At 36.2% G+C, this 18,515-nt stretch overlaps 1 protein-coding gene across 3 annotated transcripts in view; it reads right to left on the bottom strand.

Annotated features, from left to right (window-relative positions):
• The window catches only part of DMXL2 (Dmx like 2), a 151,434-nt gene that overhangs the window by 78,200 nt on the left and 54,719 nt on the right, over positions 1 to 18,515 (bottom strand). For all 3 annotated transcript variants that reach the window (XM_042942020.1, XM_042942021.1, XM_042942023.1), the window contains 5 exons: positions 11,708 to 11,886; positions 9,622 to 9,805; positions 6,100 to 6,274; positions 1,071 to 1,310; positions 293 to 564 (listed from right to left, as the gene is read on the bottom strand). In XM_042942020.1, coding sequence (XP_042797954.1) covers positions 293 to 564; positions 1,071 to 1,310; positions 6,100 to 6,274; positions 9,622 to 9,805; positions 11,708 to 11,886 — 1,050 coding nt within the window. The remainder of the gene's footprint in view (positions 1 to 292; positions 565 to 1,070; positions 1,311 to 6,099; positions 6,275 to 9,621; positions 9,806 to 11,707; positions 11,887 to 18,515) is intronic.

Genomic DNA, 18,515 nt, shown 5'->3' with positions numbered 1-18,515 from the left:
GTAGTTTCTTAAGTTTATTCAAAACATTGTGAAATCCTAGGGGGAAAAAAACCCCAACACATATATATTCAAATAGTCCATATGACATTTCAAAGCCCAATTCGCTTTACTTTGAATTAACCAGGTTTATTAAATTTGTGGTCATTGATCCCCCCCTTGGTGACAAGAACAAGTATTCTCTTCTCAGTTGCTTCTCAAAACAAATCTTTTGAGTATTTCTGAAAAGATGGTTCATCTGAATAGTATCTTTATTTTTAAGAAATGTAATAATTGCTTCATCAGTAAAATATACCTGGACTTGTCTAAATATTCCAGGATTATATTCATCCAAATACTTTACATGCCACACTAGGAAGGTACCATCTACAGGGTGTATAGTAAAAAGCATGTCAGGATTCTTATTCCATTCAGTTAGCAGCATTTCAATCTTCCGATCAAGCAGGACCGTGGGCAGTGGCATTGGTACACTGGGTCGTGAAAAGGTTCTAGGACTTCCCTCTCTTTCTCCATCTTCATGTTCTGATGATCCTGTACCTGCCTCAGATTCTCTATCCAGGGATAATTCTGAATCAGAAAATAAATTTATCAGAAAACACTAATTTATCAGCATATACTAATAATACTATAAAAATTCATCTACATACTCGACTATGTATGCTGTGTATAACATAGCAAACTATCTTTAGAAACTATAAATTCTTTTTCCAGTTTATGGCTGGGGGAGGCAGGGGTAGAAAAAAACAAAGAAGGAAAACATTTTCTAGTCTTAACTGAAATTTACTATTATTTCTTACTTTTAAAGAAATCAAATTTTCATTCATACCATCATTATTACCATTAGCAAAACATGTTCCCCAAAAAAGAAAATGGCTTCCAACGGTTTACATTACTCAAAGCAATATATGTATAGCAAAGCATACAGAGCTAGATAGCAGATAGTCAGTAAATATTAATGGAATGAACAGAAAAGTAAAAAAAGAAGAGCAGGAAGGAAGGATTATAAGCTAAAAGTGGTATCACACAAAGCTGTTAACTTGCCAAAAAGAAAAATCTGAAGATGGAATACTAACCATGGTCTAGTTTCATATGCAAACCCCTCTCTCTTTCCTCCTGTGAACGTTCCTCATCTTCTCTATCTCCTTCGTCACTTTCATGATCTACCTGCTTCTCAGAAAGTTTTCGTAATTGCTGCATAAATACTTCAGTAGATGATGTAAAATGAAACTCCTTGTTGTTTAACCAATGAACCACAAAGCCCCCATTTCCATCATCAATGTTAAATACAGTGCCAACCAAGACATTTGGAATATCTGTGGGGAAAAAAGGTAGGATTTCATCATGAATTTTTAATGTCTGTAAAAAGATTACCAAGTACTAATAAAGACTGTTCTATACTTATACTGAAAAGGTGCTAAACAAGTCAACTCTAGTAGGATTTGTAAAAACTTTAATTGAATTTAATGGTAAATGTAAATGCTAAGAATTAATGGCATAGACTTAAATTACTAATGGAATTAAATTACTAACTTAAAAATCAAATATACCAAATGCATGAACCTTTATTAAATCCTGGTTTCAGGATGGAGGAACAAAAAAATAAAACAGAAAAGCAGCCATAAAAGACATTTCTGAAATAACTGAGAATTTAAATTTATTTATTTAATGTTTGTTTATTTATTTTGAGAGAAAAATAGAGCTCACATGTGAGTGGGATAACAGCAGAGAGAGAGAGAGAGAGAGAGAGAGAGAGAGAGAGAGAATCCCAAGCAGGCTCCACACTGTCAGCATAGAGCCCGACGTGGGACTCAAACTAACAAACCATGAGATCATGACATGGGCCAAAATCAAGGGTGGGACGCTTAACCAACTGAGCCACCCAGAAAACCCTAAAGAAATTTAAATTTAAATATGAACTGGGTATTAAAAATTATGGAATTACTTCTAATTTTCTTAGGCATAGTAATGACACTGTAATCATGTGAGAGAATTTCCTTATTATTAGGAGATACTTTCTGAAGTATGTAAGAGTGATGTGCCATAATTCACTTCGAAAAGATTAAGGAAAAATTTCACTCAATATGTCACCCCCCTCTGACATATATATACTGAGAGAATAAAGCAACTGGGGCAAAATATTAGTTGTTATTGTTCTATGTAGAATACATGAGTATTCACTGTACTATTCTTCCAACTTTTCTAAATGTTTGAAACTAAAAAGTTGGAAGAATATAATGCTGAAGAAAAAAGGAAGACAAGCAAATTTCTAAGTACAGCAGGCTTCCTCTATTTGGAGTAACTGAAGTTCACAATATAGATTAGTTCATGTAAAATAGTATAACTTAAAAAATTAATCTCCTTAATCCCAATTCATATTGCAAATAACTGATTCTATAAAAAGCAAAACAAACAAAAACGACAAAAAAAAAAACCCACAAAACACTGTCCCCTATAAAGACATGAAAGTCTAATAATCCACAGGGTGGGGCACCTGGGTGGCTCAGTGTGTTGACCGTTGAACTCTTGATTTCAGCTAAGGTCATTATCCCAGGGTCATGATCCCCAGGGTGGTGGGATCGAGCCCCACGTCAGGCTCCATGCTGAACATGGAGCCCGCTTAAGATTTATTCTCTCTCAGGACGCCTGGGTGGCTCAGTCAGTTAAGCATCCGACTTGAGTTCAGACCATGATCTCTCAGTTCCTGAGTTTGAGCCTTCCATCAGGCTCTGTGCTGACAGCTCAGAGCCTGGATTCTGCTTCAGATTCTGTGTCTGTGTCTCTCTGTGCCCCTCTCCTGCTCTCTCTCTCTCTCTGTCAAAAATAAATAAACGTTAAAAAAAATTTTTTTTTAAAGATTCACTCTCTTCCTCTGCCCTTCTCCCCCGCCATGCTCTAAGAAAATTAAATTAAATTTAAATTTAAAAACAAAAATAAAAGTAAAAATGCACAGGATATTCTGGTAGAGTCCTGTTAATAAATACCAATGTTAAAGAAAGTTTCGGGTTGTTCTATTTTTCTAATTCCTGGATGACAGTCCTGGTCTTCTGATAAAAATGAATATAAATAAATAAATCATATAAATAAATATGATTTATAAATAAATCATATAAAACAGGACTTTTACATTTAGAATACTATAAAACAACACATCCCCTATGTACCTATGTAGTTTTCTTGCTAAAAATGTTTCACCTAAACCTTAACATAAATATTCAGACTGCAAGATGCTATGAAAGATAACAGAGATAACTTCTTTGTGACAGAAGAGATGTTTTTTGACAACTGAGAGGAACTATAGAATAGAGTTTAAAAGAAATGACAATCAAATGCATAAAATAATAATCTATACCTTAATATGAACTATATATTAAATATAATCTTATCCATGTTCCTTACATGTAATAACAGTATTGCAGTAATGGAGAAAAATCTATTAAAACCAAAAAACACTGCCACCTATTGCAAGCTATTGTGCTCTATTAGAAGACACATTTGAAACATTTAGGTAATGTCATAAAATATTTAGGGCATAAAGAATAACAACAGTGACAACTTTACTTTCAAATGGCTCAGCCAAAAATTAGGGAAGAGGAAGCAAAGATATACATCCATAGCAGAAGGGGAGAGTAAAAGCATACAAGATATTAATGGGGTATATGGGTATTCACTGAACTATGCTTTCAGCCTTAACATAAATTCAAAGTTTCCCGAAGGGCGCCTGGGTGGCTCAGTCAGTTAGTTGAGCATCTGACCTTGATTTCAGCTTAGGTCATGATCTGAAGGTTTGTGGGATCGAGCCCCAGGTTGGGCTTTGCACTGAAAGCGTGGAGCTGGCTCGGGATTCTCTCTCTCCCCATCTCTCTCTGTCCCTCACTTGCTCCCACTAGCGCTCTCTCTCTCTCTCTCAAAATAAACACACTTAAAATAAAAAAAAAAAAGTATCATGAAGAAAGGTGAAGAAGGGGAAGAGTCCTACAATACAAAATTATTTGCATTTAGTAATCAATTTGGTGAAACTAAGTGTTATATTTACATACAGTACCTGTAAATGCATGGTGTTAAATACTTTAACAAAATGATTTTTAAAAGAGTATGTACTAAGTAAAAATGGATAAAACTAGATAAAAGGTGAAGAGTATTTAATAAAGATGCTGAAAGACAAGGTCCAAGGGCTACAAGAACATATCCAGTACCTACACTCAAATAATGTGAGAGAATACCTATTCACAGGGAACAATTCTGTGATCCTATTCCATTTGATTAGGGTAGTATATACAGTTAAAAAGTCATCCTTTCTAATGTGTGTTGAATTTACTGCATACCATCACTAATTGCATTCTATTTGAAGTCAGATCTTCATCACAGTCAATGATTCAAAAAAAATTTTTCAATGTTTATTTTTGAGAGAGAGAGAGACACAGAGTGCGAATGGGGGACAGTCAGACAGAGAGGGAGACGCAGAATCCAAAGTGGGCTCCAGGCTCCAAGCTGTCAGCACAGAGCCCAACGCAGGGCTTGAACTCACAAACAGTGAGATCAGACCTGAGCTGAAGTCGGCCGCTTAACCAACTGAGCCACCCAGGTGCCCCTACAGTCAATAATTCAAGATAAGTTTCCTTTAAAAAGGTTAAAAATTTACAAATATCTAAAACCAGTAACATTCTGAAAATAAGTTAATATTATAAAGATGATCTTAGAATACAATTAAGATGTGAGATCAGTAAGCAAAATAATGTTTAACCAGCTAGCCAAACAGTATCCAAGAGAAATAATGCAAACCACAAATGCAAGGCACATAGGTAATTTTTATTTTAGTAACTGCATTATAAAAGGTAAAAGAAATAAACAATTTTAATATTTTATTTCACCCAATATACATAAAATATTATCATTTCAACAGGTAATCAATATGAAATAAAGATTTTACATTCTTTTATTGTACTAAGTCTTAGAAATCCAGTATGTATTTTACAGCATAACTCTAAATATGGGCTAGCCATAATTCAAGTGCTTAAAGAGCTACACATGGCTAGTGGCTACTGTACTGGACAGCACATATGCAGAGCCACTGTTAAAATGTGGGGGGGAGGGTCCTAAAGATCACCTTTTTTGGAACTGTGTTTACTAAATATCATGTCTATATAACCAGACATTTAAACTCCTCTAGGGCGCCTGGGTGGTTCAGGCAGTTAAACGTTAAGTGTCTGACTTCCATGATCTTACTGTCCATGGGTTTGAGGCCCGTGTCGTGCTCTGTGCTGACAGCTCAGAGCCTGGAGCCTCAGATTCTGTGTATTCCTCTCTCTCTCTGCCCCTCCCCTGTTCACGCTCTGTCTCTCTCTCTCAAAAATAAACATTAAAAAAAAACTTTTAAAAAATAAATTCTGCACTCTGAAGCAATATATCGATTTCCATTCCAATAAAATATGTAACTTTATACAAATGTAGTTAGTTCTACCAGCAATGTAATATGAAATTATCTATGGGCCTTCTCATATGATTTTCATGCACAAAGAAAATAATGCCCTTAAATAGAAGTTTTCAAACATGCTTTGGCCAACACAACTTGCCTCAAAAACACTTCTCAACCTCATAGCAGGAAATGGGCAAAAAGAAAATACCGAGGTTAGAAGAAAAAATATCTTTCCTTAGTGTAGGAGAAGAAAGTCTATGGGAGCAGAAAACAAGATACGCTGAAATATAAAGAAAACTATGTAAAAAATATATTTAGATTAAGTTACAAAGAAGAGTTGAGAAGATTAATAGTGAAAATATAAAAAGCAGGGAAATCACTCCAATTACACTGCTACCACTTGTGCTCCCAGGTTCAACTAAAGCTCGAATTTATGTAGAACCCTTGCTATATACTAGACAAACAGAGGTGCCCCAAAAATACTTATTTGAAGTTGTTTCCTAAGAATCACTTAGTCTCAATTTAAGAAATGGCACTTTATATTATCTTCCTAATGAATTAAGAAGTATTTTTAAAGGAAACACGGAGTATTAACATAAAATATGGGAGTTCTAAAAGTAGTCTCACTTTTCTATTTATTTATCTCATTTCAGCATATTTATAGGAAATAAAGCTTTACTATTACTTACCTGTGGCAGGATTGATGCTTGCTGCAATGTGGAAATGACACAGTGCATTTGCATGGTGGGAAATGTGTCTCTGAACTTCATGTGTCGCCATCTGGTCAGGCATTAATTCTGTGTGAGTTACAAGAACAGAAGACCTCCTCTGTCCTTTTCTTAAATTTTTCAAATGGTGTATTGTCTAAAATAGAAAAATAATTGCTAAATCCAACTCTGAAAAGTCTAATAAATGCTGATCAAAGTATTTTTGATTATTAAGGATTTTATAATTTTCCTCTCTGTAAAATCTGAACACTTTAAAGGAAACTTTCTTAACTTCAACTGAAAAATTCTAATATATTCACCCCAGTTTTTGCAAATATTATAGTACAAGGCAGAATACAAGAGTACAAGGCAAAAATACTCATTATCTATAGAAATTTCTTTTTTTTTTTAATTTTTTTTAGTGTTTATTTATTTTTGAGAAAGACAGAGACAGAATGAAAGTGGGTTAGGGGCAGAGAGAGAGGGAGACACAGAATCAGAAGCAGGCTCCAGGTTCTGAGCTGTCAGCACAGAGCCCGATGTGGGGCTCAAACTCACGAACCATGAGATCATGACCTGAGCCAAAGTTGGTCGCTCAACCGACTGAGCCACCCAGGCGCCCCTATCTATAGGAATTTCTATTAAGATCAGGAGTCCCAGGGTGCATGGGTGGCTCAGTTAAGCAGCTGACTAGTGATTTCGGCTAATGTCATGATCTCATGGTTCATGGGATCAAGCCCTGCACCGGGCTCCACAATGACAGCACACAGCCTACTTGGGATTCTCTGTTTCCCTCTCCCTCTTTCCCTCCCTCTGCTAGCACACATGCTCTCTTCTCTCAAAATAAATAAGTAAACATTTTTTAAAGAGAAAAGATTAGGAGTCCCAAGTCTAGGGTTTTCAGGATATCCCACTACTGAGATAAAATTTACTAGTCAAAACAAAACAAAAAAAATTCTGAATCTTCCTATCAGGAAGAAAAGTATTTCTCCCTAAAATTCTCACTTACAAGTACATGGTTACAGGCAAATCATATACAATCCTATTATAAAGAAAAAAAAAATAGAGTACAAAAATACAGAATAAGGAGAATTTACTTAGGTAGGTGTAGCCAGGAAATATCTCACAAAAAGTGTTGACCTATGGGATTTGTTTAAATTGAGGTGTATCTATATGATAAAAATTCTCCACTAGCATCCTCAATCATCTGAACTATTTTATTTTACTTTATTTTTTAAAGTTTATTTTTAGGGGCACCTAAGTGGCTCAGTAGGTTAAGCATCAGACTTTGGCTCAGGTGATGATCTCACAGTTCTTGAGTTCAAACCCCACATCAGGCTCTGTGCTGACAGCTCAGAGCCTGAAGCCTGCTTCAGATTCTGTCTCCCTCTCTCTGCCCCTCCCCCACTCGCACTCTCTCTTTTAAAAATAAATAAAATATTTTTAAAAAATAAAATTTATTTTTATTTATTTTAAGAGAGAGAGTGCAAACAGGGGAGGGGCAGAGAGAGAGACAGACAGACAGAATCCCAAGCAGGCTCCTCCCTGTGCAGAGCCCCATATGGGGCTCAAACCCATGAACCACAGTATCATGACCTGAACCGAAATCAAGAGTCAGACGCTTAACTGAATAAGCCTCCCAGGTGCCCCTGAACTTTTTTAAAAAGAAAAGATCTCTACACCATAACCCCAATTCACAGTACTTCCTTATCCTATCACTTACCCAAACCCCAATACCATGATTTACAATAATTTCCAATTCTATTCCTTTGTTCTACACAGTTAAACAAAATGTGGTGTCCTCTCAATTCTTTCTGAATTAAAGTAATATATCTGGTCCTTCCTTTCAATTTCCACAACCTTTACCCCTTTTCATATGAAAAACAGTATCAGGTCTATGGTGTGTCCTCTATCTTATTATTTTAAATTATATTGGCAAGGCTGGTTGATTATTTTCTCCTAGGAACAAAATGTATAATTTAAGTATATAAAGAATTATATAGACCTTGCAATTAGGAGTTTCATATGAAAGGAGGTCAGAAAGCAAGGTAAGCTTATGGATCAGACAATTAAGCTTTTTCTGTTAAAAACAATTTTTAACTATTAATAACATTACTAAAAGGTTGCAAAAATTTGTCAAATTACTCATTACATATGTTTATATTTTTGCTTTTATTTTATGTAGCAATTAGTAATTCAATTTAACACCTGAAAAGCAATATATAAGGTAACATGGAGGTAGATACAAAGATGTCTCAAAGCACTTAGGCTCCAAAAGTTCATCTGTAATTTAAAGATAAAATGTTACATAGGTATATATAAATGACCACAAACATGCAGTAAATTAAGTACTTTGTCTTGTTAAATTTCAATAAATATTAAAACAAAATACAACTTTAACTGTTCTGACCTTATAATTTCATTTATGTTTTGAATTGTGGAAGAAAAAAATGTATAAATACTGCCCAATCACAGATAGTATCAGAAGAAGCCTACTTTATATTAAACTTTTAAGAAGCACATCCTCAGTCTATCAAACCCCAGAAAATATTTCTGCTTGCTAAAACAGCAAAGCATTTTGGCTACACAACCATGAAACTGTTCATGTAAATACAAAATGTAAAAACATAATTAGTAATGTAGAGAGATGCTTGTAACACATTAACTATAAAAAAGCAAGTTATAAAACCTTAGTGTATAATATTATCTCAATCTTGTAAATACAAAAAAAATACACATACACACATAACTGGAGTAACTGGATTATAAATTCCACATTTTCTCTAATTTTAAAATAACACATATTCTTTCTATAGTAAAAAGTCACATGGAAAAAGTAAGAAAATGTTAATAATCGAGGTTTGTTTTAATAAATTTCTGGTAATTTTCAAAAATGTGTTTATCTCATTTTTTTTCCTAGTCATAATGGACACAAAGTTTATATTACAAATAATCTAATTTTATAGGAAGCACTTTTATTTCATATATGTTGCATTTAAAAATTAGAAAAATTATTTCACTTTCCTAATATTAAGCCATAAAAATTATAAAGCAATTATACAAAAGTTGACTTGTGTTTAATATCTCACCGTCTTTATTCTTAAGAATCAAAATAGGCATTTTTAATTATAACACAAAAGTAAATTTTAATCCTCATAAACAAAAGCAAAACATTTTTTAATTACAACTAATTTCAGAGATCTTTATGCATTTTACTAATCAAAACTGCTTATCCCAATAGATTTTCATATGTGACATGCAAAATGAAAAAATTAAAATTATACTATTCACCTGGACTACATGTTTAAGATCATTACTATTGTGTTGGGCTTTTAAGTGGCATAAAATGAGCAGTCTTACAAGCATAAAACAAATTAGTGAGAATTACTTATTATTAATTTCATCATTACATGTACCATGTGCACTATCTTCATTTTAGCTTATAAATTCCCATTAAACTCACATAACGTCAAAATTTATTTACCATTTTAAATAATACAGTACCTCAAGAGCATGCTGAATTCTGTCTTTGTGTCTTCCAGCATGAGTGAGGTTGCTGGCAACACTAGAAGTGGTAGTCTCACAAATCTGCTCACCCAAAAGACAATCTTCTGGTAATAAGGTTTCTGCCCAGAGTCGGCAGACACCATCATGGCATGAAGTTAATAACACATTACAGACAGAACCTCTAATGACAAAGAGAAAGAAACAAAATCAGCGCCACTGATTAAATGCTATTAATATTTGGTTCTTCACAAATAAAAATAGCATCAGTGCACCAAGAGTAGTTATTTTTCCAGTAATGGTAATGGATTTACACAGGCTATTTCACAGTCTTACCCAATCCCATTTATTACCTGTTCATACCTGCAAGGTGGAAGGCTGAATATAGGGCTGCAATCAGTTACCATAAAATACAAAGAACCTAGCTATCCCTGACACCGTAACTCAATAAAATCATGTCTTGAACAGCTAAGCTAAATGACAGTATAGTATGCTTCCAATTGCTTAGAAATTACAGTGTATGGAGCAAGAGTGGTCAAAGAGCTTGAAATCATACACAGTACACTGTGAATGTGAACACCATAAAAACTAGGAAACAGTCTTGACAAAGGAAACAGATGTTGATGCCCAATTATACACATGCTGCTTGACAACTGAGCTCTGCAGAAATATTAATATCTTCTAAACAAACAAACAGCAAGAGAAAACCTAATCATTGAAAATTACAGAATGACCATATTAAAACATCATTAACTGTAATTAAACTGTATGGCTTATGGGAGTACTTATATCATCTTGTATCATCCTTACCATCTGAAAGATTATAAACAGGTAACAAATGAGCATCTTCAAAATAAAACTTCAAGGATAATAACAATTTCAAACTATAAATCAACTTCCATTAAGTTAAAATAACCAAAAATGTTACAGCATCAAGCAGCTAAAGTGACTTAACTGTTCATTATAAAATAACAAAAAATCACTCTCCCTTTAAAAAAAACATGCTTACACAGAATCTGACTCAAAGGAAGTATTTTGCAAATGTTTTCAATAGATGCAAATAAGCAGAATAAACTTTTTATTTAGATTTCAAAAATGTACGAATTCTCTTGGGGCACTTGGGTGACTCAGTCAGTTAAGCATCCAACTTCAAATCAGGTCATGATCTCACAGTTTCAGTTCGAGCCTCGCAATGGGCTCCGTGCTGACTGCTCAGAGCCTGGAGCCTGCTTCAGATTCTGTGTCTCCTGCTCTCTCTGACTTGCCCCTGTTCATGCTCGCTCTCTCTCTCTCTCTCTCTCTCTCAAAAATAAACATTTTTTAAAAAATGTATGAATTCTCCATTCACTGAACACCTCTATAATGTGTGCTATATTTCCCATCAGGTGTAAACAGTTCACAGATGAAATAACCTTCCTTCAAATATAAATACAGATTTCTAAGCAAGTTGTTTTATAACTATATATATGATACAGGAATCATTTGTATGAGCTGTTCTACAGTTTGTTTAATTTTCTAAATACCTTTCAGAGATGCTGAATAGTGACAAAAATTTATAATATTAAATTCTTTGAGAAGGCTCTGTACATGGCCCTAAGAAAAACCTAGATATTTTATTCACTGTGTATGATATGCTTTCCTACCATGTGTATTACTGACTGTTTACTACCATGTTTTATTTTTCTTCAAAGTGTGCTTTTCTGTTACCTGCAAACATTTCCTTCCTGGAATCTTTTACTACTGCTGCTACCACTAACAATATCAGCTAACACTGCCTAAGCACATACTACGTGCAAACACTTTCAATCAATATTTACATACACTAACACATTGAGTCTCACTACCACTCTCTGAGTTAGGTACTATTACCTACAGAGAAGAAAAGTGAGGTATAGAGAGCTTAAGAAATTTAGGCAAAAGCTCACAAAGCAAATAACAACAACAGGATTTGAATTCAGGCAGTTAACACCCAGAGCCTATGCTCTTCAATTTCACCAGTCAGTGCAGTAAAAAGACCTTTGTTTTCATTATTTTTACAAATACATAAGCAAACAAACCAAAGTTATAGGTAACGCATTTGTCTAACCTGGGCATATACTTGCTAGTTTTACGCCATGAAAAACCTGACACAGCTCGAGGATGTGCCAAATAAACAAAGGAAAACTGGGTAGACGCCTGTCTCCTTTTCACCTCATGATGATCCTGAGGTATAATTGAGGATTTCCAGCCAGTCATAGGATACCACACTTTCAAAAGACAATCATCCTGCAAAAATATATACGTCAATATAAAATTAATCTGAGTATATAAAACTCAAAACATAAGTGATCTGAAGAAACTTTAAGAATTAAGCTACGTATAAAAATTAACATGTAACCTTTATATAGTGCAAACTCAAATGTAAAATGATTACTCTAAAGAATACTTCTCTTGAAAAATAAATGGGCAGTTTGCTCATTATCAATCTCCTCTGCATAAGGGTGGTTTTCAAATAGAGACTGAAGCCAAATTCCCTCATTTAAATATTCAGGAGTCACAGTAGAGAAGATTCTGAAACCAGATGCCCTTGGATAAGATAAGAAAGGATAAGAACGATGCCATGTCATCAGTCACTGTTATCATCCTTTCCTTTTTGAAGAGATCTGTAAGGGCAAAACCAATCCTTTTTAAATATGAACTGCTTTGGGGTGCCTGGGTGGCTCAGTCGGTTGAGCGTCTGACTTCAGCTCAGGTCATGATCTCACAGTCTGTGGGTTCGAGCCCCACATCTGGCTCTGTGCTGACAGCTTAGAGCCTGCTTCAGATTCTGTGTCTCCCTCTCTCTCTGCCCCTCCCCTGCTCATGCTGTCTCTCTCTGTCTCAAAAATAAATAAAAAACATTTTAAATAAATAAATAAATAAATAAATAAATAAATAAATAAATAAATAAATAAATAAGAACTGCTTCTTAGACTCTAAGTTAGGAATCAGCAACCTTCCCTTGGGCCAGACAGTAAGCTTTGCAGACTACACAACCTCTAATACAGATTCTTTTTTTTTTTCTTACAACTCTTTAAAAATGTAAATACCACAATTTTCTGATCCCCACTCTAAACGAAGTGAAGGCATTTAGGAATCACCTCTATGCCCACTTAATAATATATTTACAAGCGTAACAATAGGCACTAACTTTACCATTTTACTTAGCTCTAAGAATTTTGTTAAAGGCCCAAATAATTTTCTTATTTAACAGAAACTATTTGCTTTATACTGCTTTATCCTCAATAGTGAATAGAGCCTTAAGGGAAATAATAAAATGATATATAATTCATGCAAAAATCTCACCCTAAGAAACAATGAAATTATGTATTCCTGGAATGTGTGCACAGGTCTAAATACTATCACCTGGACTAGACAAACATTTCTGGTTTTTTACCATCTTGGTACTCATTTTCAATTTATACTGCATAATGTAGATTTCTTTTTTTTTATTTTATTTTTTATTTTTATTTATTTTTGAGAGAGAGAGAGAGAGAGACAGAGTGTGAGGAGGGGAGGGGCAGAGAAAGAGGGAGACACAGAATCTGAAACAGGCTCCAGGCTCCGAGCTGTCAGCACAGAGCACAACATGGGGCTCAAAGTCACAAACCGCGAGATCACGACCTGAGCTGAAGTCGGACACTTAACTGACTGAGCCACCCAGGCACCCCTGTATATTTCTACTGAGGTATCATTTATTTGAGTATTTGAATGATACAGCAAATCTCATTAAGTGCTTAGTCTGAGACAAGCACTTAACAATGTACTCGTTCGTTGCTTTCCTCCAAGTACTTTTGTCAACTTAGCATCATTTTCACCTGATCAAATGTACTACATAATCTATAGCAGTGGTTTTAGGCCACATACCATAACAAACACAGAGACACCTCAGAGCCCCCTCAGGATTCATAAAAGGCAGAGCGCCTCCATGAGTAGGTGGCCCCTTTCTCCCATCCCACCAGCATGCCCTCACTCAAATTGAGCAGCCCCACTGTCATCTATTACTGCCTAAAACTAAAACCACACAAAAGTGAATCAGAAATCATTAACAGAAAGATAGCCAGAAAATTTCCAAATATCTGAAAACTAAACAAAACACTTTTAAATTACAAAGAAATTTTTTAAATATGTTGAACTGAATGAAAAGGATAGCAAAATATCAAAATTTGGGGGATGCAGCTACATTAGTGCTTAAAAGGAAATGTACTGCTTTAAATGCTTATATCAGAAAAGGAGAAAGGTCCCAAATCAATGGTCTAAGCTTCTACTTGAAGCATCATGTAAAGAAGAACAAAGTGGACCCCGAGTAAATAAATGTAATTGTAAGAAAGAATGGAAATCAATGAAATTAAATACAAAGAAAAGCCAGTGAAATCAATGAACCCAAAGCTACTTTTTGAAAATATCAATAAAACTGATAATAATCTATTTAGAGTGATCAAAAATGTTTAGAGAAAAACACAAATTACCATTATCAATCATGAAAGGAGGGACATGATTACAGATCTTATAAAAATTAAAAGAATAATGAGCGAATACTATGAACAATTTTTCCAAATAAATCCAACAATTTAGTCTAAATGGACAAATTTTTTGAATGACAATTTCAAAAATGAACAAAGAAACATAAAACCTGAATAGCTCTACAGCTCTGGATCAATTAAAATTGTTTAATTCAAAATTTGGAACCTTTCACCAAAACAAAAACAGAAACAAAAGAAAAACCCTAAAACTACAACCAAAACTCTAGGCCCATTGATGAATTTTACCAAATTTAGAGAATAAATAGCACCAGTTCTACATAAATTGTTGCATAAAATTGAGAAAAAGGTCTCACTGTATAAAACCAGTATTATTACCCAGATACCAAAACCAAAGACATAAGACAACTTTAAGGAACTATCTTTCATGAATATAGCAAGCCCAATCCAGCAATATATTAAAAACAAAAATCATTATCAAGTGTTTATCTGAGCAAAGTGAATTTAACATTTAAAAATCAATCTTGGAAGATGGCGGCGTAGGAGGACACTGGGCTCACCGGCGTCCTGCTGATCACTTAGATTCCACCTACACCTGCATAACTAACCCAGAAAACCACCAGAAGACTAGCAGAATGGAGTCTCCGGAGCCAAGCGCAGACAAGAAGCCCACGGAAGAGGGTAGGAAGGGCAGCGAGGCGGTGCGTGCTCCACGGACTGGCGGGAGGGAGCCAGGGCGGAGGGGCAGCCTGCCGGGCAAGCAGAGCCCCCGAGTCTGACTGGCAAAAGGGGAGGGGCCGGACGGAGTGTGTTCCCACAGCAAGTGGGACTTAGCATCTGGGAGGTCATAAGTTAACAGCTCTGCTCGGAAAGCGGGAAGGCTGGAGGATAAAGGGAGGGAGGGTTGCTGAGCCCCGGGACGACAGAGCTCAGTTTGGCGGGTAACAAAGGTGCTCGCCAGCGCCATCTCCCTCGCCCATCCCCTAGCCAAAATCCCAAAGGGAACCAGTTCCTGCCAGGGAACTTCCTTGCTCCACGCAAACACCCAAGGCTGTGCTTCTGCGGAGCCACCCCTCTGGCAGCGGGTCTGACTCCCTCCCACTGCCACAGGGCCCCTCCTGAAGTGGATCACCAAAGGAGAAGAGAGCTAAGCCTGCCCCTCCTGCCCCCGGGCACCTTGCCTACCCACCCCAGCTAATAGGCCAGATCCCCAGCACCACAAGCCTGGCAGTGTGCAAGTAGCCCAGATGGGCCACGCCACCCCACAGTGAATCCCGCCCCTAGGAGAAGGGAAGAGAAGGGACACACCAGTCTGACTGTGGCCCCAGCAGTGGGCTGGGGGCAGACATCAGGTCTGACTACGGTCCCACCCACCAACTCCAGTTATACACCACAGCACAGGGGAAGTGCCCTGCAGGTCCGCACCACTCCAGGGACTATCCAAAATGACCAAACGGAAGAATTCCCCTCAAAAGAATCTCCAGGAAATAACAACAGCCAATGAACTGATCAAAAGGATTTAAATAATATAACAGAAAGTGAATTTAGAATAACAGTCATAAAATTAATCGCTGGGCTTGAAAACAGTATAGAGGACAGCAAAGAATCTCTTGCTACAGAGATCAAGGGACTCAGGAACAGCCAGGAGGAGCTGAAAAACGCTTTAAACGAAATGCAAAATAAAATCGAAACGATGACGGCTCGGATTAAAGACGCAGAGGAGAGAATAGGTGAACTAGAAGATAAAGTTATGGAAAAAGAGGAAGCTGAGAAAAAGAGAGATAAAAAAATCCAGGAGTATGAGGGGAAAATTAGAGAACTAAGTGATAACACTAAAAAGAAATAACATACGCATAATTGGTATCCCAGAGGAGGAAGAGAGAGGGAAAGGTGCTGAAGGTGTACTTGAAGAAATAATAGCTGAGAACTTCCCTGAACTGGGGAAGGAAAAAGGCATTGAAATCCAAGAGGCACAGAGAACTCCCTTCAGACTTAACTTGAATCGATCTTCTGCATGACATATCATAGTGAAACTGGCAAAATACAAGGATAAAGAGAAAATTCTGAAAGCAGCAAGGGATAAACATGCCCTAACATATAAAGGGAGACCTATAAGACTCGTGACTAATCTCTCTTTTGAAACTTGGCAGGCCAGAAAGGATTGCCACGAGATCTTCAATGTGCTGAACAGAAAAAATATGCAGCCGAGAATCCTTTATCCAGCAAGTCTGTCATTTAGAATAAAAGGAGAGATAAAGGTCTTCCCATATAAACAAAAACTGAAGGAATTTGTCACCACTAAACCAGCCCTACATGAGATCCTAGGGAGGATCCTGTGAGACAAAGTACCAGAGACATCGCTACAAGAATAAAACATACAGACATCACAATGACTCTAAACCCGTATCTTTCTATAATAACACTGAATGTAAATATATTAAATGTGCCAACCAAAAGACATAGGGTATCAGAATGGATAAAAAAACAAGACCCATCTATTTGCTGTCTACAAGAGACTCATTTTATATCTGAGGACACCTTTAGATTGAGAGTGAGGGGATGGAGAACTATTTATCATGCTACTGGAAGCCAAAAGAAAGCCGGAGTAGCCATACTTATATCAGACAAACTAGACTTTAAATTAAAGGCTGTAACAAGAGATGAAGAAGGGCATTATATAATAATTACAGGGTCTATCCATCAGGAAGAGCTAACAATTATAAATGTCTATGCACCCAATACCGGAGCCCCCAAATATATAAAACAATTACTCATAAACATAAACAACCTTATTGATAAGAATGTGGTAATTGCAGGGAACTTTAACACTCCACTTACAGAAATGGATAGATCATCTAGACACACGGTCAATAAAGAAACAAGGGCCCTGAATGACACATTGGATCAGATGGACTTGACAGATAGATTTAGAACTCTGCATCCCAAAGCAACAGAATATACTTTCTTCTCAAGTGCACATGGAACATTCTCCAAGATAGATCATATACTGGGTCACAAAACAGCCCTTCATAAGTATACAAGAATTGAAATTATACCATGCATACTTTCAGACCACAATGCTATGAAGCTTGAAATCAACCACAGGAAAAAGTCTGGAAAACCTCCAAAAGCATGGAGGTTAAAGAACACCCTACTAAAGAATGAGTGGGTCAACCAGGCAATTAGAGAAGAAATTTAAAAATATATGGAAACAAACGAAAATGAAAATACAACAATCCAAACGCTTTGGGACGCAGTGAAGGCAGTCCTGAGAGGAAAATACATTGCAATCCAGGCTTATCTCAAGAAACAAGAAAAATCCCAAATACAAAATCTAATAGCACACCTAAAGGAAATAGAAGCAGAACAGCAAAGGCAGCCTAAGCCCAGCAGAAGAAGAGAAATAATAAAGATCAGAGCAGAAAAAAACAATATAGAATCTAAAAAAACTGTAGAGCAGATCAACGAAACCAAGAGTTGGTTTTTTGAAAAAATAAACAAAATTGACAAACCTCTAGCCAGGCTTCTCAAAAAGAAAAGGGAGATGACCCAAATAGATAAAATCATGAATGAAAATGGAATGATTACAACCAATCCCTCAGAGATACAAGCAGTTATCAGGGAATACTATGAAAAATTATATGCCAACAAATTGGACAATCTGGAAGAAATGGACAAATTCCTAAACACCCACACTCTTCCAAAACTCAATCAGGAGGAAATAGAAAGCTTGAACAGACCCATAACCAGCGAAGAAATTGAATCGGTTATCAAAAATCTCCCAACAAATAAGAGTCCAGGACCAGATGGCTTCCCAGGGGAGTTCTACCAGACGTTTAAAGCAGAGATAATACCTATCCTTCTCAAGCTATTCCAAGAAATAGAAAGGGAAGGAAAACTTCCAGACTCATTCTATGAAGCCAGTATTACTTTGATTCCTAAACCAGACAGAGACCCAGTAAAAAAAGAGAAATACAGGCCAATATCCCTGATGAATATGGATGCAAAAATTCTCAATAAGATACTAGCAAATCGAATTGAACAGCGTATAAAAAGAATTATTCACCATGATCAAGTGGGATTCATTCCTGGGATGCAGGGCTGGTTCAACATTCACAAATCAATCCACGTGATACATCACATTAATAAAAGAAAAGATAAGAACCATATGATCCTGTCAATCGATGCAGAAAAGGCCTTTGAACAAAATCCAGCACCCTTTCTTAATAAAAACCCTTGAGAAAGTCGGGATAGAAGGAACATACTTAAACATCATAAAAGCCATTTATGAAAAGCCCACAGTTAACATCATCCTCAATGGGGAAAAACTGAGAGCTTTTTCCCTGAGATCAGGAACACGACAGGGATGCCCACTCTCACCGCTGTTGTTTAACA

Source organism: Panthera leo, chromosome B3 (genome assembly GCF_018350215.1).
Source record: "Panthera leo isolate Ple1 chromosome B3, P.leo_Ple1_pat1.1, whole genome shotgun sequence".
NCBI classification, from domain to species: domain Eukaryota; kingdom Metazoa; phylum Chordata; class Mammalia; order Carnivora; family Felidae; genus Panthera; species Panthera leo.
The sequence above is the reverse complement of the archived record's forward strand: the minus strand, read 5'-3'. Positions and strand labels throughout refer to the sequence as shown.